General features: G+C 41.7%; 1 protein-coding gene across 6 annotated transcripts in view; it reads right to left on the bottom strand.

The window, feature by feature from the left end:
- Positions 1-25,525, bottom strand: part of NEK11 (NIMA related kinase 11) — a 194,273-nt gene that overhangs the window by 118,233 nt on the left and 50,515 nt on the right. For 2 of the 6 annotated variants that reach the window (XM_075062499.1, XM_075062500.1), the window contains exons 2-5: positions 19,279-19,444; positions 10,955-11,073; positions 4,979-5,043; positions 2,643-2,769 (exon numbers count right to left, since the gene is read on the bottom strand). In XM_075062499.1, coding sequence (XP_074918600.1) covers positions 2,643-2,769; positions 4,979-5,043; positions 10,955-11,073; positions 19,279-19,444 — 477 coding nt within the window. Of the gene's footprint in view, positions 1-2,642; positions 2,770-4,978; positions 5,044-6,428; positions 7,522-10,954; positions 11,074-12,731; positions 12,831-19,278; positions 19,445-25,525 lie in introns of those variants that run through there. The other 4 variants (XM_075062504.1, XM_075062501.1, XM_075062503.1 and 1 more) reach the window with 4 other exon arrangements.

The raw sequence follows: 25,525 nt of genomic DNA, 5'->3' as shown, positions 1-25,525 counted from the left end.
GAATGGGTTCCCTAGGGAGGTGGTGGAATCTCCTTCCTTAGAGGTTTTTAAGGTCAGGCTTGACAAAGCCCTGGCTGGTATGATTTAGTTGGGAATTGGTCCTGCTTTGAGCAGGGGGTTGGACTAGATGCCCTCCTGAGGTACCTTCCAGCCCTGATATTCTATGATTCTATGATTTAAAAGGGCGCTGGTGCAGTTTGCTGAGTAGGTTAGACCTTAGCAAAAGCAATATTCCCATTGTTATTGCTGCTTGATGTGTGCTCCATAGTATCTGTGAGAGTAAGGGGGAGATGTTTATGGCAGAGTGGAAGGTTGAGGCAGATTGCCTGGCAGCCAATTTTGAACAGCCAGACACCACAGCAATTAGAAGAACACACTGAGGTGTGCTGTGCATCAGAAAGGCTTTGAAAAACAGTTTCATGACTGACCAGGCTATGGTGTGACAGTTGTGTGTGTTTGTCCTTGATGCAAACCTGCCCTCTTTGGTGAATGTATTTCACTGTAAGCCAATCCCCCTCCCCCCTTCGACCACAGCTGGCACACGAAATAAAGTCCCTATTGTTCTGAATCCATTTATTATTTATTAAAAAATATGAGAGATCACTGACAATGCTGACTAGTAAAAGAAGGCCTGGGTGTACAAAGGGTTTGATAACAGGTAGGGTGCAGGAGGAGGAAAGGACAAGGCCACATTGCTTATTGTAGTCACATCACAAATCAAAGCTGTTTGAATAACAGCCTTCTGTTGCTTGGGCCATCCCCTATAGTTGAGTGGTGGGGTGCCCAGAGCCTCCCACCCCCCCGTGTTCTTGGATGTTTGGGTGAGAATATGGAACATGGGGAGAAGGGCAGGTGGTTATACAATGGCTGCAATGGTGGTCTGTACTCTAGTTGCCTTTCCTGCAGCTCCACCAGATGCCTCATCATGTCCATTTGTGCCCTCATTAGCCTCAGCAACTCCTCCTGTGTGTTCCGATCATGCTCACTATATGCTTTCCTGGCCTCTGCCACCGAATGCCTCCATGCATTCAGCTGTGCCCTATCAGCGTGGGAGGACTTCATGAACTCCACTGGCCATCACCAACAGTCCTCAGCTAAAACCTCTCCACCGCATCATCAGTGATCTACAACCCATCCTGGACAATGATCCCTCGCTTTCACAGGCCTTAGTTGACAGTCCAATCCTCGCCCACAGACAACATGCCAACCTTAAGCATATTCTCACCAGCAACCACACACCGCACCATAGTAACTGTAACTCAAGAACCAAACCATGCAACAAACCTCAATGCCAACTCTGCCCACATATCTACACCAGTGACACCATCACAGGACCTAACCACATAAGCCACATCATCACTGGTTCATTCACCTGCATGTCCACCAATGTAATATATGCCATCATGTGCAAGCAACGCCCCCCTGCTATGTACATCAAGCAAACTGGACAGTCCCTATGTAAAAGGATAAATGGACACAAGACAGATGTTAGGAATGGCAATATACAAAAACCAATCTCCCTGGGCACACAAAACCAGTTTTAAAGGTCTTGCAGCAAAAAAACTTCAGGATCAGACTCCAAAGAGAAACTGCTGAGCTTCAGTTCATTTGCAAATTTTACACCATCAGCTCAGGATTAAACAAAGACTGAATGGCTAGCCAACTACAGAAGCAGTTTCTCCTCCTTTGGTGTTCACACCTCAACTGCTAGAAGAGGGCCTCATCCTCCCTGACTGAACTAACAGCATTATCTCTAGACTGATTCTTGCCTGCATATTTGTACCTGCCTCTGGAAATTTCCACTATATCCATCTGATGAAGTGGGTATTCACTCATGAAATCTTATGCTCCAATAAGTCTGTCAGTCTATAAGGTGCCACAGGACTCTGTTGCTTTTTACAGATTCAGAACAACACAGCTACCTCTCTGATACAGACTTAATTATCTCGACTTGGTCCCTTGCCCTTTATCTCAGGGAATCATAAAGCTCTTCAACCTTGGGCACCGTGGTTTTTACCACCACTTCTAAGTGACACAGTAGGTGAGTCCAAGCTCTCCAACCACTCTAGGATCTGACCCTGGGACCCTGTGCTGCAAAGCATCTGTCTGTCCTCACACTACCAATTTCTATTTCATGGTTCCCAGGACTATCTCCTACTGTCTCCTTCCTCCCCGTGCCCTTTCCAGGCTTCTTCAGTCAAGCCTTTCACAGGATCTTCCTGGTGCTCTTGCAAGGGGAACCATTGATCCTTTCTCAGCTCCCAGTCACTGCAAAGCCTAATAGCAAGCTGCTGCTTTCTCCAGACATATACTGGCAGATGCTGCACCTGATCTTCCCCTTAAAGGCCCAGCTCCTCCTATGACAACAGCCTATTCACTTCAAAACATGAGGAACAAAGCTCCAAATTGCAACATAGCTATGAACTGAAATAAATGCCTTTGAATAGTTCTAATGGACTAGTCAAGCATTCTAACCAGGTGGCTCTGACTTCTTTTGTATTCAAAAAATTTGTTAAAGAAAAAAATAGCAAGCACATAATACAATCAAATAGATGGTAACCTAGAAACCACATGCATTTTAATCGACTTGTTCATTACAAAGAAATTAATACTCCAGTCTAAACAGCATGTTGCTCACTCACCAAATGTCAGATTTTGTGTCATAACCTTGATGTTTCAGTGCCTCTGGGCTCATGTAGTAAGGTGTCCCAGTAAATGTAGTTGCCAGATCACATGATCCCATCAAGAGACAAGAAACTCCAAAGTCCCCTTAAAGTAAAATTGTAAAAAAGTAAAAAAAATTAAAAAAATACTATGTAGGTAAGAAAATCTAGACTCAAAATCAAATCAGGAACTCTAAACTTACTGTGGCAAATTGCCATCACTATTATGATGAGTCTTGCACTTTCTCTTCTTTTGTGGGGGTTCAGGGCACCATTTCTTGCCCCTGAATTTGAATATTAACTGCCCCACTAGTGTCCTTGAGGAGGGGAGTGGAGAGGGAGGGACCTGGGCCCACCCTGTACTCCAGGTCTCAGCCCAGAGGCCCTGAGGATAGTGGTGAACCACTTGAACTGGCGGTTCCTTCCCCTGGGCTACTTCCCTCTCCTGCCCTTCAGCTTGTAGGGGGTTTCCTGCCCTCCCTCTGCACAAGCCAGGTGCCCCTTACCTAGGGTCTTGGACTTCTTAGCCCACCGCAGCACTTCTCCTCTGCTTCCCTTCAAACTGTTCTCTGCTCCAGCACCAATTCCTCTCTGCTCCAACTCCCACACTGTCTGATTGAGGCAGGGGTTTTTATCATGTGACTGACTTCAGGTGCTCTAATTGGCTTCAGGTGCTCTAGTTAATCTATAGCGAACTTTCTTCCCCTTACAGGGAATAAGGCTCCCTTCTAACACTCTCCTGCTGCCCTCTGGCCATGCTGTATCACACTGAGTGTCTTTAATATAACTTTTTTATAATTTAATATTGTTTAAAAAATTTAGGGCCAGAACTTCAGCTGGTGTGAATTCTCATAACTGTTGAAATCAGTAGAGCTATGACAATTATCAGCAAGGATCTGCCACTTGAAACACAAAAAATTGGGGTAATTGAATGGCTCAGAGTATTGGTAATGAGATAGAGAACTTTACACTTCTGCACTGTTGATTCAAATACAGCCCAAGCTAACAGTAAACAGAAGTTTTTTCCATCTTATGGCTGTCTGGTATATTATAAATTGATTTGACAGTCAGTCCTTTTACTCATGGATTAATGTCCATCCATCTCACAGAAAGCAGCACTAATAATTGGCAACATTGCTTATACTCCCAGCAGAGATGCTAAGGATTGAAAGGGACTGGAGAATGAACTTTCTCTCCCCCATTGAGGTGATTCCTACAGTTCAAGGCCACGGCATATTGTCTAGGCAGTGTGAAGAATTTTGTACTGCTGATGCCTATGCATGCTGTACCTTTTAAATAGAAGACTTTGACAACTAGTCACCATGGTGATGGGTACAGTAGAAAATCAGAGATTAGTTTAGATCAAATTGCTACAATATCAGTCTGGAACCTTTCATTACCATAACATTCATATAAAAGAATGTCTAGAAGAAGTAAAAAAAATAATTACTAACGAATTTAACTAACAATTTGGCTGTGATTGACACAAACATACTGAGTATAAGGGTCAGTACACGTGTCCTCCTTACAGAGGGGAATAAAACAGATGCAGTGTTTGAACATACGCACTTATACAGAAAAAGAAAGAACTGTTTTATAAGGGGGAAAAATTATTGCTGTTGCAATTCTTTCACCAGAAGAGACTTTGCACAATATTAACATTAATAAAATAATGCTCCTTTTCAATGTTTGAAAATAAGACACCTGCATATTGTAAAAATAACAAAGTCCAGAGTTTTCTCAGTTCTAGTGCCTTGACAAGACTTGGCAATATGGTCCTACAAATATTTCATTTTGAAACAATAAAGAACCAGTTTAGATAAAGATTAGTAAATCTAGAGTGTAATGGTTGGAAATAGCTATTATAAATACCAATAACTATAAGAAAAGGCTGGAGATTAAATTATATGCACATTTTAATTATCCATATTGAATGTTCATAAGGAGACATAAAATGATTTTACAAAAAAAACTTGCAATGATTTTTAAAACATGGAGAAAAATCAATTGGTCATGAATTTTCTATAGAAAAGATATACATTGTTTCCCAAGTCTAGATCAAGTTCAAAATAAAATAATGCCTTAAGATATTCTTTTGTTTTCAAATGCTCGTGCATGAAAAGTTGACATCTCCTAGTTAAAAAGCCATTCACAAAACTGAGTATTACCATAGTTTTAGAACTAAGCCACAAAAAAAAGATATACTGGATTAGACACCTCTAGATACCATCTAATTTAAATCTACGTATTTATAACATCTGTGATGGAATTTTCTATAGTACTAAAAGTCATCTAAGAAAGTAAGGAAATCTTACCAATTTTAAGAAGGTTATTTTTCAAAAAAATATTCTTGGCTTTTAAATCCCTGTGAAGTATTCGCCTGAAACACAAAGGGGAATTCAGTTTCATCTGATTTGGAGAAATTATAGTCAAATACACTAACCCAGCCACTTCCTTCATTAGAACCTTGTTACTGAAGATCAGCCTCGCAGACTAGGACCCAGTCCTGCAACTCACAATACACAGGCACATCCCTGTACCTGCAGCACCTGGCTCCATTGCCTTCAATGGGCTCCTTTTGGTGGAGAAATGCATCCACGTGCAGTTACTTGCAGGATCAGGAACTAGATACTAAGCATAAAACACATGAATGCAGGTATCATAGTTTGAGACTAGCACTCAGTCCTTTGATGTAAGGAATTAGGTGAGCTGCAGAGGCAACACATTCAGCCATTGATGGAAGGGAACAAAACCTGTTGCTCTTTTTACCCATCTGGTTGGTCTTAAGGGAGCTATGTTCGGTCATCTGCCAGAAGGATAATCCTCATCATGAGATACTTCAGAACAGAGGAATTAAAAAGTGGGGGACCCTCAAAGATCTGAGAACACCCTCTCAGGGAAAAAAAGTGTTATTTGAAAAAAAACAAAATATATCTATCATTCTCTCTCTCTTTCCCATCAGTTTTAACCAAGCTGTTCCTCAAGGATTCACATGACACCATAAGAACATAAGAATGGCCGTACTGGGTCAGACCAAAGGTCCATCCAGCCCAGTATCTGTCTACTGACAATGGCCAATGCCAGATGCCCCAGAGGGAGTGAACCTAACAGGTAATGATAAAGTGAGCTCTCTCCTGCCATCCATCTCCACCCTCTGACAAACAGAGGCTAGGGACACCATTCCTTACCCATCCTGGCTAATAGCCATTAATGGACTTAACCTCCATAATTACCAGTTCTCTTTTAAACTCCTGTTAGTCGACCTTCAAACCTCCTCAGGTAAGAGTCCACAAGTGGTGACTGTGCGCTTGGTGAACGAAAACGTCCTTTTATTGTTAACCTGCTGCCTATAATCATTTTGGTGGCCCCTAGTTCTATATAGGGAACAGGTAAATAACTTTTCCCTATTCACTTTCTCCACATCACTCATAATTTTATATACATCTATCATATCCCCCCTTAGTCTCCTCTTTTCCAAGCTGAAAAGTCCTAGCCTCTTTAATCTTGCCTCATATGGGACCTATTCCAAACCCCTAATCATTTTAGTTGCCCTTTTAAGCCATGAGTAGTGCTGTGTGTAACCATATTTTCTCAACTTCTTGAAATTTCTACCTATGACACCCTTATCTTCCTCCCCTCACCCAAATAAAAACTAATAATAATCACCATCATCTACATTATATACAAAGCACAGGCTCAAGGATTTTTTGTTAATTCTTCCCCCATAGGGCTCCCTCATATCCCACCATCCCATCTAGGTCTTACCTTGCCCACTTGATTCCTGTGGTGTCAGTGGCATATGCAACAGTGTTCTTTCGGGCGATAATCTGCCCCCAAGTGGAATTAGAACAACAGTCTACAATACCTACACTTATTGGTATTGCATGTAGTCTCATTGAGACCAATTCTTCAACCATTAGAATAGATAAAGAGAGCACCAGAGGCTCTAGAATCCTTAGGGGTGAGCAATAAAATCAAATATGATAATTGACTACAGTTGTTGTTCAGCAATCTTCAAATATTGCCCTGTTTTTCCTGAAAATTTTAAAGTTTTCTGTACTGAAATACTGTAGTGATTTCTAAAATGTTTTCCATATTGAGAGAATAACTTCTTCTGATGCATCATTTAACTGAGCAATTTTGTCCACATCTCATGGGAAAGTAATGTTTTCATGAGATACAAAAGTAATCTCACAGAGTCCAATATATACTATTCACAAATAATAAAATACAAATAATAAATACCTAATAGAAGGCATTATTGTATACTTATAGACTGCAGATTGAAAAATGAGTCTTTACGCTTAGTGAAATATAAAGAAAAGATTTCAAGAGTATTTTAATATTTAAACTATTTTTTCCAGTTCTTGTCATCAAAGATAATAGTTAACTAATTTGTTTCTATAATGCATTAAGAGATGAGAATGAATTATCAATGGATTATGCTGTGGGTATTTACCAAGGTTTCTAAATAAACAAATGAAATACACTTATTATAGCAACTTTTTAAAGCAATATACATGCATTTGTCATGCATTAAATTAGCAAGGGACATTACGCTATTTAAAGTGACATTCATCATATCACATATGTATACATATTTATTTTTATACAAAATGTCTCACTTTGTACAGATGGATACATTCTGTGACTACTATTCATCACAAAGAAACTCTGAAGTAAACAACCGGTCACTGATTTCTGGGCAGGATTTGGATCCCAAAGTGTGGGTTTCAAATGTGGCTAAATTCAGTTAAAAATGTTATAAAGTTACCTGTGCCAATGTACAATAGACTGTGCATTTGATCCTCACTTGTCATAAAAAAGCACCATACTTTAAGATGCAGTAGACAAAAACAATCTATTTTCATAGAAAAGTATGTAAGAACTTTTTGCAACATACTCTGCTCATGCTGAATAAGGCTTCCTCTGCCATGTGCTGCCAACTGAAACAGAGTGAAGTTTACTGCTGTGAAAATATGGAACTAATTTGAACAGTATGTGAAGAACTATTTGTAGAGCTAAGTGGCTTCTGGCAAACTTGACTCCTGTGCAGTAGAAGGCAGAAAGACCAAAACAGGCAATCTAGGCAATGCCTCGTGCACTGTAGGATGGTAGTTGAAGGCCTATTTGCACCATTGGGGCTACTATGCTAAAATCATTCCATTTTGAAACTGCTCTAGTGGAAATTACCAAGGTGAAGGACCACATAGTGATTAGTTTTACTCAAAAGAAGTCTCAACAATGGTGTGATTGGCTGGATGCTGTTAGGTGCAATTTTGTGTGTGGACATGCGATATGTTCAAAGCGCTAGAGCAAGTGGTGGTTAGCATGCTAACTTTCTCTAACCTAAACAAGCACGCAGTCCATTATTTCTCTCTTCTGTTATACTAATGATAGATGAGATGTGCATCCATTTATTCTAGACAATTTAGCTGTCAAGTTCAAATCCAAAAACCTTTCAATTATGTAAAATACACAATAGGTGGTGTGGTCACCAATAGATAATCATACCCTTTGAGATTTATGAAGCACAAGAAAAAGATGAACATTTCTAATCTTGCTAATCTGTACTGTCTTTGCAAAAATCCTTCCAGTTAGCAAAAACATCTTATTTTGAAAATAGAATTTTTAAATACTGAACCAGTAGTTTCAGCTAAGCTGTAGACACATGCTCAGCTATGTGGATGGATGTATGCAATTTAAATACTCCTGAGCAAAAGTTCTCCTTCACACAATCCAAGGAATTTTTTTTATTATGAAATATAATTGTTTATCAATACTCATGTTTTCCAGTTTTAGGCCCATGTTGTCTTTGCACTAGAACTGAAAATGATTAAAATCATGTGTTATAATTTTTCCATATTGTTAGAGAAGAAATCAGTATAATTATATAAATAGAGGCTGGCAATTATATTTTTTGTACCTAGAATGGATGCCTGTTATAGACTTATTAAAAAGTCCACATATTTACATACTTGTTATTGTTTGGCTCTGATAATTTTTATGATGCATGATACCACCACAAAGGTACAGAATAATTTTTTAATGTGCATCTATATACAAATATATGATGCATTAAAAGGAATGTAAATAAAAATTGTCAAAACTCCCTGAGTGTGGTTGGGGAAGTGCCATTAAACAGTGATGGCTCAAAGAGAGAAAATAAAAAGCTATTCAAAACACAAATTGTTGCTGCCACTGGAGAATTAAACTGTACTTCTCAGGAAGCCCAGTAGTTTAATACATTTATTTACCAAGGGAGGTTTATTTACCGGAGAGAGTTCTAAAGATTTATTTGTAGACCTAGACCAAGTGGAAGACAAGAAAAACACAGTACAGGGAGAAAGTGGATAAAAGGCTCTGGGGCGAGGTGGGGGTTGGGGGGGGACCTGAGATACAGAAGGCATAGAGAGATGAAAGTCTCAGGGGAAAGACAGAAGTTAAGAGCCTAGGACAGCGAAGCTTTTTTAGTCTCACTTGATTACATAGTGTATCCCCTTTATTTAATATGTATATATTTAAGTAAGGGTTTCACACAAAGCTGTCTTTCTAGGATATGATCATTCCTAATGCCTAATTCCCCAACTGGAGTTTGAAAAAGAAAATTAGTAGTTTAATTAGATTTTGAGGTTTTTCATTTCAATCCTATTCCTCATTTTCTGTCTGAGGCAAATGCTGGGAAAGCACTCCTTGGATAATCTGAAAGGCAGCACTCAGAGTAGAGACCTCTATCCATCACGCTCTCATCAACAGTCTGTAGATGTATAGGGAAAGGTATCAGCCTCTGCTAAAATACTGCCTGCACAGCCAGAGGATTCTTATCCCTAAAAGACTGGCATGGGTCCAAGTCTTTGAGTATGGGAGGAAGAAATATGATGGGGTTTGAGAGAGTTGAGCTAGCTATATAGGATTTTATATCAAGCGCATCACCATGGTATTTTAGTGTTGCCAAAAGCCACAAACTTTGATGAAAAAGAGAGAAAGAGAAGATTCTGAAAGTTAGGCTCCCTGCTCTAGAACTTCTGAAAAGCCACTAAGAAAGCAGTATTTCATCCCCTGTCTGCTCTCCTAGGGTTTAATCCTGCAAAGTGCTGAGCATGCTGGTCCTGATCCAGCAAAGCACTTTAGCCCATGCTTAACTTTAAGCATGTGAGGAGTCCCATCTAGGTCAAACTTGACCCATGTAGTGAAATGTGTAAAGTGGATTAGACGAGCTACCTAAGTAGTGTCCAGTGCCCTGGTAGGATTATTTGCACCACCAGGGTTAATATGCCAGAAATCACTGTCCATATTGGGACTACATTAGTGGAGACTGACTGGGTAGAACATCATATGGTGGCTAGCCTTGTTGAAAGCAAATCTAATCCAAACAGTAGTTCAACTGTCTGCACGTTGCTGGGAACAATTGTGTGTGGACACGAAGGTGGAGGGGTGTAACAGATGTGCTGGTGGGACCAACCAGTGATCAGCTTGCCAAATTTATCTAGCCTAGAAAAAGCCATTCAGTCTTAAGAGTGGAATCATTGTTTCTCTCTTCATATCTTTACATTAGAGAAGAATAAGTGGACCTTATAAGTAGATTTGAAATAAATAACCTGTGGAACTTTGTGGGATGACTAATTTATTTCCTCTGATCTTATGGATCTTACATTATTTGTTATAAAAATATGATCATCGCTTAGAGATTCGAAACATAATTGGCTGAGTTACCTGCCGTATTTTTTTAGGTTAAGTCATTGATGTACTGATGAAAGTAGTAAGTGCCCTCAAACACATACCTAAAATGAGGAACATTAGGCCAAATTTATTCCTAAGGGAGCTTTATTCATATTAATGAAGTTGCTCCAGAAATAAAATTTTACTTTTTATGTTTAAGAGGTGTTCTCTCTCTTATAAGGCTGAATATTTGTTTTAGTCACAAGATTTGGTTAACGGTTTTGATCCTACTCTATATTCTCAAGGCTGTCACCTGGATCTTAGAAAATAAAGGTCTGCAAATGATGACTACTGCTAAAAGAGGGTCATCATAATATTGCGAGACAATAGGTTGTAATAGAAGTATAGGTATTGAAGGGTCAAACCCTTCAAAAATGCACTGTTCTTGCCATATGGTTTTTCAATCACCACGTTACACATATACTAATTCAAAATGGGTGTACAGGGTTGTCTATATATAAAAAAATAATCAGCAGGGTTTTATTTCCATTTGAACATCTGTAATTAGCCAATACAAGTCTGCTCTGTCATATCACACCTAACTGCTCTCATATTAAAGTAAATTACTGTACCTTTCATGCATATAGTTGACTCCAAGCAACAATTGTATAAACCATTCTATTATCTGGCTTTCGGTGAATATTTTCCCGGCTTCTTTGTATTCTTGAATTTTGCAGTCTAGATCTCGACCCTGAAACATTGGAAGATGTTTCAGAGTTATAAACATTTAGAGTTATAAACATTTCTTCTTATGCCAAAATAAAAGAAGAAAAGACTCAGTTGTTATCGAATACCCACAGGCATATTGGGTATATGACACACCCTTTAATTCTAATGCTGATCTTTATCAATATAGCTTTCTAAAAATTCTGTTTCATACAATTTTTCAAAATACATGCAGCTTAAAAGGAAAATAATCTACTAATTAGAGATATCAAAGACCATGGGTCTTTGGATTAAGCTTAGAGGCAAGAGCAACAAGGGTGATGTTGTGGTGGGCATCTGCTATAGACCACCAGACCAGGAGGATGAGGTAGACAAGGCTTTCTTCGGACAACTAACAGACGTTTCCAGATCACAGGCCCTGGTGCTCATGGGGGACTTCAATCACCCTGACATCTGCAGGAAGAGCAATACAACAGTACACAGACAATCCCGGAAGATTTTGGAGAGTGTTGGGGACAATTTCCAGGTGCAAGTGTGAAGGAACCAACAAGGGGCCATGATCCTCTTGACCGGCACTCACAAACAGGGAAGCAGGGCCAGCTCTAGGCACCAGCATTCCAAGCATGTGCTTGGGGCAGCCCTTTTCAAGGGGCTGCACTCCAGCTTTTATTTTTTTTATTTTTGCTTCGGCGGCGGCACTCTGTCCACCCCCTTTTTTGGTTGCCGTACAGCAGCAAAAAACCCAGAGCTGGCCCTGCATGGAAGAATTGGTAGGGAAAGTAGAAGTGGGTGGCAACCTGGGCAGCAGTGACCATGAGATGGTCGAGTTCAGGATCCTGGCAAAAAGAACAAAGGGAAGCAGCAGAATACGGACTCTGGAATTCAGAAAAGCAGACTTTGACTCTCCCATGGAACTGATGGGCAGGATCCCCTGGGAGGCTAATATGAAGGGGAAAGGAGTTCAGGAGAGATGCCTGTATTTTAAAGAAGCCTTATTGAGGGGACAGAAACAAACCATCCCGATGTGCAGAAAGAACAGCAAATATGGCAGGTGACCAGCTTGGGTTAACAGAGACATCTTCGGTGAGCTTAAACACAAAAAGGAAGCTTACAAGAAGTGGAAACTTAGACAGATCACTAAGGAGGAGTATAAAAATATTGCTCAAGCATGCAGGGATGTATCAGGAAGGCCAAAGCACAGCTGAGTTGCAGCTAGGGTGAAGAGTAACAAGAAGGGTTTCTAAGGGTATGTTAGCAAGAAGGTGGTCAGGGAAAGTGTGGGACCCTTACTGAATGGGAGAGGCAACCTACTGACAGATGATATGGAAAAAGCTGAAGTACTCAATGCTTTTTTTGCTTTGGTCTTCATAGACAAGGTCAGCTCCCAGACTGCTGCACTGGGCAGCACAGTGTAGGGAGGAGGTGAGCAGCCCTCAGTGATGAAAGAACAAGTTAAGGTTATTTAGAAAATCTGGACGTGCACAAGTCCATGGGGCTGGATCTAATGCATCCGAGGATGCAGAGAGAGTCGGCTGATGTGATTGAAAAGCCATTGGCCATTATCTTTGAAAACTCGTGGCGAGTGGGGGAGGTCCTGGATGATTGGAAAATGGAAAATATAGTACCCATCTTTTAAAAAGGGAAGAAAGAGAATCCAGGGAACTACAGATGAGTCAGTCTCACTTCAGGCCCTGGAAAAATCATGGAGCAGGTCCTCAAGGAATCCATTTTGAAGCACTTGGAGGAGAGGAAGGTGATCAGAAACAATCAACATGGATTCACCAAGGGCAAATCATGCCTGACTAGTCTGATTGCCTTCTATGATGAGATAACTGGCTCTGTGGATATGGGGAAAGCGGTGGACATGATATATCTTGACTTTAGCAAAGCTTTTGATAAGGTCTCCCACAGTATTCTTGTTAGCAAGTTAAAAAAAGTATGATTTGGATGAATGAACTATAAGGTGGATAGAAAGCTGACCAGATTGTTGGGCTCAATAGGTAGTGATCAATGACTCAATGTCTAGCTGGCAGCCAGTATCAAGCAGAGTGCTGCAGGGGTAGGTCCTGGGGCTGGTTTTGTTCAACATCTTCACTAATTATCTGAATGATGGGATGGATTGCACCCTCAGCAAGTTCACAGATGACACTAAGCTGGGAGGAGAGGTAGATATGCTGGAGCAGGGGTAGGCAACCTATGGCACATGTGCCAAAGGCGGCACGCAAGCTGATTTTCAGTGGCACTCACACTGCCTGGGTCCTGGCCACCAGCCACCTGCATTTTAATTTAATTTTAAATGAAGCTTCTTAAACATTTTAAAAACCCTATTTACTTTACATACAACAATAGTTTAGTTATATATTACAGATGTTTAGAAAGAGACCTTCTAAAAACATTAAAATGTATAGCTGACACGCGAAACCTTAAACTAGAGTGAATAAATGAAGACTTGGCACACCACTTCTGAAAGGTTGCCGACCCCTGTGCTGGAGAGTACGGATAAAGTCCAGAGTGACCTAGACAAATTAGAGGATTGGGCCAAAAGAAATCTGATGAGGTTCATCCAGGTTCAAAAAGGACAAGTGCAGAGTCCTGCACTTAGGATGGAAGAATCCCATGCACTGTTACAGGCTGGGGACCAACTGGCTAAGTGGCAGTTCTGCAGAAAAGGACCTGGGGATTACAGTGGATGAGAAGCTAGATATGAATCAACAGCATGCCCTTGTTGCCAAGAAGGCTAACAGCATATTGGACTGCATTAGTAGCAGGGCCGGCTCCAGGCCCCAGCACGCCATGCCGGGGGGGGGAGCGCTCTGCCAGTTGCTGGGAGGGCGGCAGGCGGCTCCAGTGGAGCATCTGCAGGCATACCTGCGGGAGGCCCACCGGACCCGCGGGACCAGCGGACCCTCTGCAGCCACGTCTGCGGGAGATCCACCGGAGCCACAGGACCAGCAAGCGACAGAGCTGTCGTGCTTGGGGCGGTGAAATGGCTACAGCCGGCCCTGATTATTAGGAGCACTGCCAGCAGATCGAGGGAAGTGATTATTCCCCTCTACTCGGCACTCGTGAGGCCATATCTGGAGTACTGCATCCAATTTTCGGCCCACCTCCTACAGAAAGGGTATGGACAAATTGGAAAAAGTCCAGCAGAGGGCAATGAAAATGATTAGGAGGCTGAGACACATAGGAGGAGAGCACAGGGGCTGACTTTCCAAAGTGCCAAGGGGTGCTCGACCCCTGGCTCTGTCCCAGGTTCCGCCCCCACTCCACCCATTCCCAAGGCCCCACTCCCACCCTGCCTCTTCAGGCCCCTGCTCCATCTCTGCCCCACCTCTTTCCGCCCAGTTCCACCCCCTCCCCCAGGCACACCGCCTCCTTGCCCCTCCCCACCAAGCTTCCTGCATGCCGCAAAACAGCTGATTGTGGTGGGTGGGAGGCTCTGATCCATGTGGCCTGCCAGCGGGCAGGAGGCACTGGGGGAGTGAGGATCAGCTAATAGGGAGGCTGCTGGTGGGTGCTCAGCACCCACCATTTTTTCCCCCGTGGGTGCTCCAGCCTTGGAACACCCACAGAGTTGGCACCTATGGAGGACAGGTAGACAAAACTGGGCTTACTTAGTCTGCAGAAGGGAAGAGTGAAGGGGGATTTGATAGCAGCCTTCAACTACCTGAAGGAAGGTTCCAAAGAGGATGGAGCTAGGCTGTTCTCAGCGGTGGCAGATGACAGAACAAGGAGCAATGGTCTCAAGTTGCGGTGTGGAAGGTCTAGGTTGGATATTAGGAAAAACTATTTCACTAGGAGGGTGGTGAAGCACTGGAATGGATTAACTAGTGAGGTTTTTAAGGCCTGGCTTGAGAAAGCCCTGGCTGGGATGATGTAGTTGGGTTTGGTCCTGCTTTGAGCAGGAGGTTGGACTAGATGACCTCCTGAGGTCTCTTCCAACCCTAATCTTCTATTATTCAAAATTTCAGTATTTATATTTATCATTCAACTATTCTCGAAAAATAGCTATGGTCAAAAATTAGGGGTTGTCCATTCTAACCAGGGATAATTGTCACAAATTCCTTCTGTTCATATAATTCTACTTCATTCTCAATCTACACCTTTGCAATCAATTTATAAGATACATAGATCTTTGCCTATACCATAGATACTTTAATTGCAAGTATTGGGTGGAGATTACAGTGAGATACTAGAGGAAAATAGACCGTGCTTCATTCTTATTCCACAGTGGTGATTAAGAATATAGATAATAGAATGTTACAAGTCAGATGGTTATCTTGAATTATGCAATTTCTCCTCTCCAAACCTTTCCCTCCCAGTGTGCTTGACATTCTAGTCAAAATCCTGAGGATCTCTTCGGTATTCCCTGTTTTTCCCCCAAGCCCCCAAAACTTGATGCTACAGCCACAATCACTCCAGGCAAAGCAGATCACCCTCCTTTTGTATCATTCCAATCCAGCTCCCACAAGCTTCCCCGGGAATGGGAGTGATTTAGCCTATAACAGTAGTGTCCAAACTTGTAGTCCTTGAGGTTCTAAATTGTGGCCTGCAAAAGCCACTGTGTTAAGAATATTTGCATTTGATTAGGAATTGAAAATATATTCCCTACCTATGTCCTGCAGTTTTAAAACTCATGTGAGTAAACTGATTCACAACATGAGGAGGTAGAATCCCTGCCTCCCATGTAGCCCCAAAAGCAGCTCTGCTGTGAGCTGGGAGGAGCACTGAACACCAGGGCTGCCCAGAGGATTCAGAGGGCCTGTGGCAAAGCAACTTCAGCAGCCCCTTCCATAAAAAAAAGTTGCAATACTCGAGAATACTAAATTCTCGTGGGGACCCCTGCAAGGCCCAGGACAACTTGCCCCCCCACTACCCTCTGGGCAGCCCTGCTGAACACCTGGTGTCCCTTTGCTGTTCCAACTGCTCAGCAGCTTCCCTGGTGGCACCTGCTATCTAGCTGGGGAGGTAGGAGGCAGTAGTACTAGTTTCTCCGTTACCTGTTTCTCCACAGGGTAGCTAGATGGGCTCTGCCTGAGTTTAGTGTTGTACCTAGAAAAGGATAGTTCACCTATCCCATGGAGCCACCCAGGCTAGTCCAGAAAAGGGAGAAAAGAAGCTCAGAACTCACAACCAGTGACAGCTCCTTGATTCCCCACCCCACTCCAAAGTGCCTGCTCTAACTTGTACCAGCTGGTTATGGTCCCAAAAGGACCATACACCAGACAGGGATTACCACAGTGGACTGTGCTCCAGCCACTCCTCCTCCCTGTTCTAACATAACCCTCCCCACCAATATGCCTCTACATCAGGGAAAGCATAGGAGCTGAGGAGTTCCATACCTATTGGGTACTCATCCATGTTGGGGGACTCCAGGCAGGAGGCTTGTGCGTGGTTTCTACTCCCTATGCGTGGTCTGAGCAATGCATAGTGAGTGGAAGTGGGCACAGAATCAGCCCTACAGTGCTGACTGCGGCCCTTAACCATTTTGAAATAATGTTCAGCCCTCACCCTTAAAAGATTGGCTCCAATGGACTACAAATTGTTCTAAGCTTGATTCTGTGGAAAAGGTAAGTACCTTAAGAAAAAATACTCAAGAAAAACAAGTCTGAAATGTTGTTGCCAGGAAACCCTGAAAAAGTTCACTCTTCCTATTTTGTGTTTGGGAAGGTCAGTATATTAATGTTCAGGAGAGAAGGAAATAAAGTGAAGGACAAGGAAGATGTCAAGCTACTTCAGATATTTAAATTTCATGAATATTGTACAACATGCAGTAATAACTGTTTTGAAACAGGATTTGCTTTTTTGATTGATAACGTGAACAGGCATTCGTGACTACAGTTGCTAATTATCCTTAGGGAATGTGCATTTCAGGATGAACTGAAACTGCACTGAAGAAAGGAAATGAGAAGTTATTCTTATTTTAAGAATGTAATGACTTATGTTTTACATTTCATTGTTGTATTAAAAAAATCATATGTCATTTAGGGGAATTAATCCATTATTGTTTTTAAGAATTATATTTCACTGATGTCCAGTTTTAGGCCACAAAATAGAATCAGAGGTTCATCTAGGTACTTTTGTTTGAAATCAGATTGACATGACTGTTTTTATATTGCCTTAAAATATTTGAAATGGGTCACCCACCAGAGAAGTCTACAAAAACAAACCAGAACACACACACTTCTCTTCTGTAATCGCGAGTGTTGTTAGCGCTGATGAAAAGTGCCAGACTGTTATTTTCCCATGTTAACTTAATGCTTGGTCTTTCTTCTTAAACTGCCAGCTAGGGTACCAATTACTGCCAATTGTGGAAGTAATTCTGGGCATTAGAAACTGGACATAGAAGACAGTAAGCTTCCAAACACCCATCAGGTGGCAGCAAATTTTGCTCACCATTAATTTAGGCAGGATTTAAACTGACTAATTTTAGGTGAAAAGCTCTGTATGCCATTACATATAGAAAGATGTATCAGAGCTAAGTACATATAGAAGTACATTTTCTGGTTTTCTAGTGCACATTAGAACAGCCTGAAGGCTGCTTTTGCTTGTCCAGATTCCATATAACCTGAAGGGCATGTTACAGCAGCTGGTGATTGCCTGGGAGCAGGGCAGTCCCTGCCATGCTCTTTTCCCCTCAGCCATTCTCACTGGGTATAGGAGCCATTATGCAGGCTCTACAGCATTAGAGGAAGAGAAAGGCCCTATTTTGGTGTGATGTGTCTGTGTTTAATTTGGCTTTAGGGCCACTTTGCACCATCAGCACAGTAAAAAGTAGCCCTAACGCAGGAAAGAATCTAGGTCCTGGACTTTACTTTTCCCTAATTTCTTACGTCAATTCCATGGGTATCTGACCATAATGAAATGCCCCGTCAAGTGTTATTTGCAACTTACCAGAGTCCTTTTGTAACACATGTTGGATTAACAGAGTGATAGTTATTCACTGTCTCACAACTTTGAAAAAATTATGTTGTTTCCAGAACAAACTTGAACAGTCCAACAATAAAAGAACAGTTAATTATCAAAGTTACTTTAAGGAGTGAATTAATTTTTCATTCTACGGAATTTTATTTTCTTAATTGTTAAGACCAAATGTGGGTGCTTGCAACAATGTGATTTGCCAGCACAAAATCCATTTGTGATACTAGCCAGACAGTAACAGCCAAGTTATAGAAAGAAGTATCCAGGATAGCTGCACATTTTGAGTTGGAGGGAAACTTTTTGAAGAATATTAAAAGGTTGGGCTTGGGTGGGTTTTTTTTTTTTTTTACAATTTCATATTAAAGCCTTACAATACATTTTATCTATGTCTTTCAACCTGCTATGGACCACATGTGGGATTCACAAAAAATGGGAACAGAAGCTTAAAATGTTGTATGATTCACATCAGAATTTTGCACTTTCCATAAATTATTATAATAGAAGTGCAATAGCAAGTCTGTGTGAAGTAGAAATATAGTTGTATTTAAAAATGAGGAACATCCTTTGTAACGGACAAGCAAGTTGTGCGTCTATCCTCACAGCCAAATGTCTCATTCAGGCCCCCATTTTATAGTCTGCTTTATACCACCATAGCATTGTCTCCACACTGGCCTCCCACATACAAACAAAACCCCGCTTTCAGTCCATGCAAATACTGCTACTAAACTCATTTTCCTTTCCTATCGGTTTGATCACGTAAGTCCCCTCCTTGAATCCCTCCACTGGTTTCCTATCCAACATATCCAATTTAAGTTTTTTGTCACCACCTTTAAAATGCTACATAACTCTGCCTCTTTCTATTTATCCTCTCTTAGCAAGTTTAATAATATCCTCCCCCATTCCCTCCACTCTGCCAGCACTCCCGGCTTCATCTGCCCATTTGTCAGACCTCCATGCCTTTTTTCATACAGCCCCCTATACATGGTACAACCTACCTGAGCTCATCCACAAGGGCCCTATTCTATCCACATTTAAGTCGCTCTTAAAGACCAACTTCTGTTACGCTGCCTACAGTGAATTAAACTGACTTGCATTTAAATTACCTATTGTTATTCCCCTTCCCCTGATACCAGTCTACTCATTTTATCCTTAGTCTATGAGCTCCACAGATCAGGACCATCTAAATGTGCCTACCAAATAGCAGATGACACTGCAAATAAATAATGTTATGAACTAAGTCTTCTAAAAGGCCTATTTTGAGAAACACACTGCCTGTAATTTGTTCACAATAATTTACAAGAAGTCTTACCTCACAGTATTCAGTGATGATGCAGAAACTCTCTTGTTCCACAAAGCTTGCATAAAACTTGACAATGGCTGGGTGATCTAGCTTGGAGAGTAGTTGTGCTTCTAGATTTGCTTCAACTGTTTCATTGGGCTTGAGGTCTCCAACAGAGATTTCCTTCAGAACCTTTCTGGAAAAAAGATCCCTCAAGTTGATAAAAGCAGCAATATAGAAAATCAAATAAAGCTTCAACCACAGTTATAGTTTCCTACCATGACATCTTAATACCAAACATTTAACTGGAATTAGTCTGATCTGGCTTTGCAATGTGAAGTGATCAGACTATATCAAGTAAATATAAAGACACTACAGTAAAATGCTGGCAAACATGCTAGATATTAAAATGGTCCAATACCATTGCACATGATCTCAGGTGTATTTGCAAAATAATATTTTTGCCAATCCAGCAATATTTACTAAAATACTTTTGCTCAGTAACTTATATTGTACTATTTTTTTCTTGACATACTTTCACTATTATGGCCTATCATATAATATCGAATGTACAGGGGAAAAAACAGATATTAGATTTTATAAACACTATTGAGAAGCAACATAAATTAGAGATTTAAACATTAAATAGGGAGTCACAAGATCTGGCTCGTATTCATAGTTCTGCTACTGCCTTGCTATGTGAGCATAAGAAAGTCACTTTATCTTTTGTATGCCTCAGTCTTCCCATTTATGAAATCGGGATAATAATACGAACTAGAAACTGGGCAGGACCTGAACCCTGACAAACTAAGAAGTACAATTACTGACTACAGGGTTCGAAGCAAAACTCCATATTCAAAATTACCAAACTTTGGGGTCAAAGATTGGTTCTGGAGGACCTAAACTTCTCCAGTCCTGCAAAATCAATGGAGCTATGCATGTATGTAAAGGGCTATGCATGTATGTATGCATGGCTGGATTTGGCACTCAGACCCATCTCTATCTACTTACAGAGTGTTGTGAAACAATCCATTTTTGGAAAACATTTTGTGATGACAGGCACTATAGACGTGAATATTCCTCTTACTAGGATTTAAGAAAGAAATGTACGTGTGTCAAATAAGGTGTGCATTTTCATACACTTGAACTAGGAACTAGAGAATATACAATGCTGATTTGTATCTGAAGAAGCCTTTTGAGCATGTGGAGAATATGACTGTATTTTATTAAAACAAAATTATTAATTTCCAGTAACTTCTGAATAAATTAAAGGTATATTCCAAGCTGAAATTATGTCTTCATATTGTTTTTTTAAAATAATTTGCTGTTCACTGCTGAATGTTTGTAAAGTTGCAGTAGTTAAACATGACAGTAATAGAATTTTACAAAACTAGAGAAATTCACTTGCTCCGAGGAGTGAATGTACTAAATCCCCATAAGTGATTTTTTCCCCCAAACAGAACCCATCAATTACTGAGTAACAATGCATGAATTTTCACATAAACTTACCTAAGCCCTATCTGGCAGCCTGATGATAAAACATGCAATCTGATTTGCCTACATCTCCTCAAACTAATTCTGTGCTATTAAGACAGGTAATATCTACTGCAATCTTCTCATCTTAAGTTGACATCAAGACTTTATTACTTCTGTCACACAGATCATGTCACGGAACTGACAAACAGAATGAGTCTTCATTAAATATCACTTAATACATGATCCTTAAATGCCAAGGACAGCAATAAAAACCTGACATGTCAAGGTAACTTGTCACCTTAGTCACTCAGTGATTTTGATGCTGCCATTAACTGTCAGACAACTGGCAGATGTTTATCTTTTTAAAATTCAACCACATAGCAGCAAATCAAGAAGCTGTACTTTTATAAATGAGTTACTTGTTTACTACTATACAATGCTAATTCAGATCCAGAATTGGCAACTTGCTTGCATTTGGGAAACAAAGTTTTGCAAAGCAATCAAGATTAAATTTACTTAATAGTATAAGTATATGTGGGTAGATACACACACACATTATATACATATAAAATGTTTGATTTTTCTATGTTTAATATAAAAAAGACACAGAGATACTTTCTGCAAAGCAGCCTTTTTGAATTGGTAATAAAGTGTCAAGGAAATTAGCTCAAACTCATCAGGATTCTGGTAAAGAAAACAGATGACAGTCTCGAGGAATAACGTTTAATTTCTTTTTAACAATCAGAAAAGAAACAACAAGAAGTGGTAAATAAATCAGCTCTAAACAGTGGCCTGGCCTACATTAAACATACCAGTTAGAGTTACTGTGCACAAAGTGTACTATACAGGGAAGGCATATATCATGAGCATATAGCTCTATCTCTAGTTAAGCCTGCCCAACTTTCCATTATAAAACACACTCTGTTCAGTTGTTTGTTACTTTGCCAGACTAACATTTTGGGCTGACATTTTCCATGCCAGCTGTCTGCCTCAGGCTGAATATTTTAGAAAGTTTTGGTGAAAAGAATGGAGCCATTTCCAAGAACAAGGATAGGGGGAAATATACTGTATTCCATATGTTATCAAAATTATTAGAATTGCATTTTAAGAGGATCTAGCACCTCCATACTTTGATGTAAAATTTGGCAGGGGAGACAGAATGGCACCAAGAATGTGTGACTGATCACGTTCCTGTGAAAAACTATGCAAATTTGACCAAGTTATAAGCCTTCGGAAAAAATCACAGTTTACACATGCCCAGTAGAGCCTTGTTAGAGTTTGGAAGCTAAACTCTACATGCTAATGAGCATGCCCCATTCCAGAGTGTAGAAACTGAGCAGGATGTTCCCTGCAAGTGCGGCCCCTGTGGAGCAGGGCACTGGAATCAAGAGCTGGGACACTGTCTCTCCTGTGCTCTCACTGTTCCTGCTGCTGGCTCTTTTGCAAAGAGGAGGAGGGCAAACTGCCTAACTGGAATGCAGAGGGGACAAGAGTCAGACCTAAGGGTGATAGTGAAGGGTGTAGACTGGGACTGCCATTTTAGAAAGAGTTAAACCAACCATATAGCTTTAGCCTAAACTTTTTGAGATGCAGTGTAGCTAAATGGATAAGCTTTGGTTCCGCAACAGTAACGACCTAAATACTATTCCCTGCCAGAGGTGGTGTTTTGCAACTAACATCCTCAGTTGTATGATCTGTAAAATGGGGGGAAATAATACTTGCCTTATTCCTAAGATAGGCATATAAGGGCTTGCTCAATAATGACTGTGAAGAAAATAGAAAATTATTAAAACCAGTCCATGAAAGAAGGAAGACTTGAACTTGTGGTCATCTGGCTCCCAGCCCAGTGCTTATCCCTCTAACCAAAGATTATTTTGATGGGCAAAATCAGAGGTGGATTTACAATGAAACACAGGGTGCCCTGGCACTGAGCCTGCCAACGACAGGGGACCCCAGAGCCAGAAAGCTGTGGGGGCAGAAGTTTGGTCCTGCCAGCTCCTGGGGCTCCTGCTGCAGGCTCCGCCCGCACTCACAGACAGCCAAGCTCCCCCCTTCCCTGCCTTCTCCCCCAAGCATGCCATGTTCCCATCCCTCCCACTCCCTCTCAGCGCTGCCCCCGCTGCCGAACAGCTGTTTGCTGGCACTCAGGTCGCTCCAGGAGGGAAGGGGAGGAGTGGGGCCACAGCACGCTCAGGGAAGGAGGTGGAGAAGAGGTGGGGGCAGGGCCTTGGAGAAAGGGGTGGAATTGGGACAGGGCGGAGCAAAGGTGGGGCCCCCTCACTCCCCCTACATATACCCCCTCCAACGTGAACCGCTCAGGGCAAGGGGCTGGGAGCACCCTCACGACCCCAGCCCCCTGCCCTCCCTGACTCCTGCACACCCCACACATACCCTGCCCCCGCAAGCCTTCACTCCTGCAACCCCCACATGCCCCCACCCCCACCCTGAGCACAAATGGGAGTTTCTGCAGCTCCCCTCCCTTCACACACACACACACACACATTCCCACTTGCACCAAATAGGAGCTGCTCCAGGTAAGTGATCCATGCCCCAACCTCCTGCCCCAACCCTGTGCCCACTCCTGCCCCCACCCCCAGCCCTGACTCCTGCAACCCCTCACACACACCCAGCCCCCTGCCCTTCCTGACTCCTGCACCCTCACACACATACTCCCAGCCATGATGTCTGCACCTGCAGCCACCTGCCCTGATTCCACAATGTGAACTGCTCAGAGCAGGGGGTTTGGAGACCCCCCACAACCCCAGCCCTGACTCCTACACCACCCCCAAACACATCCCCAGCCCCCTGCCCTCCCTGACTCCTGCATCCCCACCCCACCCCCACTCTGAACACAAACAGGAGCTCCTGCAGTCCCCCCCCCCCCGCTCATATCACACACACACACACATTCCCATCTGCATCCCTTGCATCAGATAGGAGCTGCTCCAGGTAAGCGCTCCACGCCCCAACCTCCTGTCCCAACCCTGTGTCCCCTCCTACACCCTAACTCCTGGCCAGATCCTGAACTCCAAACCCCAGCCTGCTCCTGCAGCCTAACTTCCTCCAAGACTCTGCACTCCCAGCCCTGAGCCCCCTCCAGTACCCTAAGTCCTGGCCAAACCCCGCACCCCAACATTTGTTTACATTTTTTTTTATAAAATGCTCTTATCCAAAGTGCTTTACAATAGTTAGCTAACGGTAGAAACAGTATTTGGAAAGATCATTAAGTGGTCCACCAAGACCATCAGCGATTTTCAAGTGGCCTGTGGAAAAATAAGTTAGACTACAAAAACAATCAAGGTACCTCACTTTATTTTCATTTACTTCCTATTACTTATTGGAGGAGGAGGAAGAAAAAAAGAATGAAAAACGGGGGCGGGGAGGAAGATAAGAGAGAATGTTCTTTTTCTTGGCTGGGTCCCAAGAAGGGGCCCCAAAAATGAAGCTGAGCACAGGGACCCACTAACTCTAAATACACTACTAGGCAAAATCTCTCTCTTTCTCTTTCCCTCTCCAATTTAGCAGCTTCTTTTTCATGCTCTTTTTACTTAAGTAGAAATTGTCATTTTTGACTGGAAGGGCCAAAAGATTTCAGAAAGTCCTGGGTTGTGATTCAAAAGAGGGAGTGGTTGACATTTGGGTGAATTTTGAAGCTGGTGGATAGTGTGGGTTTTGGGTAAAAGGGACATAAAATTTGATGAGGCATACTATGCAAAATTTCTGAAAAAGTATGATTTTTACTGTTTATTTCTTTTTCCAGGAATGCTTGCCAGGCACCAAAATACTCTCAAAATTCACACAGCTCCTCATGGAGTTCTGTCCACTTTACTTCTTCCTAAAGTAATCCACTATTTCAACCCCAAAGAAGGTATAAGTTTCTGCCAAAGGCAAAAGTCTGATATAGTCTTAACTATGTTACTCCATAACACAAAATAAGAGGAGGAAAGAAAACTAGAAAACTACTTTTACAAAGAGTTATGACATAATGTTGAAGTAGCTTGGTTCACACTCCCACGCTTAAGCATCTGCAAACATCTAAACTCTTGGTGTTAGACATTCATAATTCAGTCCAGGAAAGAAACTGTACACTTCTACTTTTTATCAGTTACAAAAAACACATGTAGCTATATACTGCTGATAGATTTGAATTTAAGAAATCTTGCGGTGGACTATCTGCATTGATCAACACTCACAGCACATATTCACATGCTCAGGATCTCCAAGACCACCACACTTATAGCACAAGCAATGGCTACCCTACCAGGCAAGAAAAAACATCTTCTACACTTCCGTGATCTGAAGGCCTGTCAGAATTCTCAACTTAGACAACCCTTGCAGATTTATCATCTTCTTGTATGCTTTTCTCTTAGGAAAAAAGAAATGTTAGTGAATATAAAAAAAAACCCCAAAACTTCTTATAGTCAAATAGTACCACCCTCTAGCAAAATAATTGCCAACCTTGAACTTCTAAGGAGACAAAACAAAGTGCTTCTTTTTATAAGGTGCTGACTGCCAATATAAAGCTGGTCTAAATTAAAGTGCAAGTTACACACTGTATATGTTTCAGAGTGGTAGACGCATTAGTCAGTGCCACAAGTACTACTCGTTCTTTACACAGTACATGGTACATCATTAATACTTGCAGTCCGGCTGATGAAAATCCATGAGCAATGAACTATTTAAAAAAAGACGCAATTAGACAAACTGCAATATTTTTAAATTATCCACTTTAAAACACCTGCCATGCACATATTATGTATTTTGATGGGAGATAATAGTCCTTCACTTTAGGAATCTGGCG

Source organism: Chelonoidis abingdonii, chromosome 2 (genome assembly GCF_003597395.2).
Source record: "Chelonoidis abingdonii isolate Lonesome George chromosome 2, CheloAbing_2.0, whole genome shotgun sequence".
NCBI lineage: Eukaryota > Metazoa > Chordata > Testudines > Testudinidae > Chelonoidis > Chelonoidis abingdonii.
Note: the sequence above shows the minus strand (reverse complement) of the source record. Positions and strands in the feature narration are given on the sequence as shown.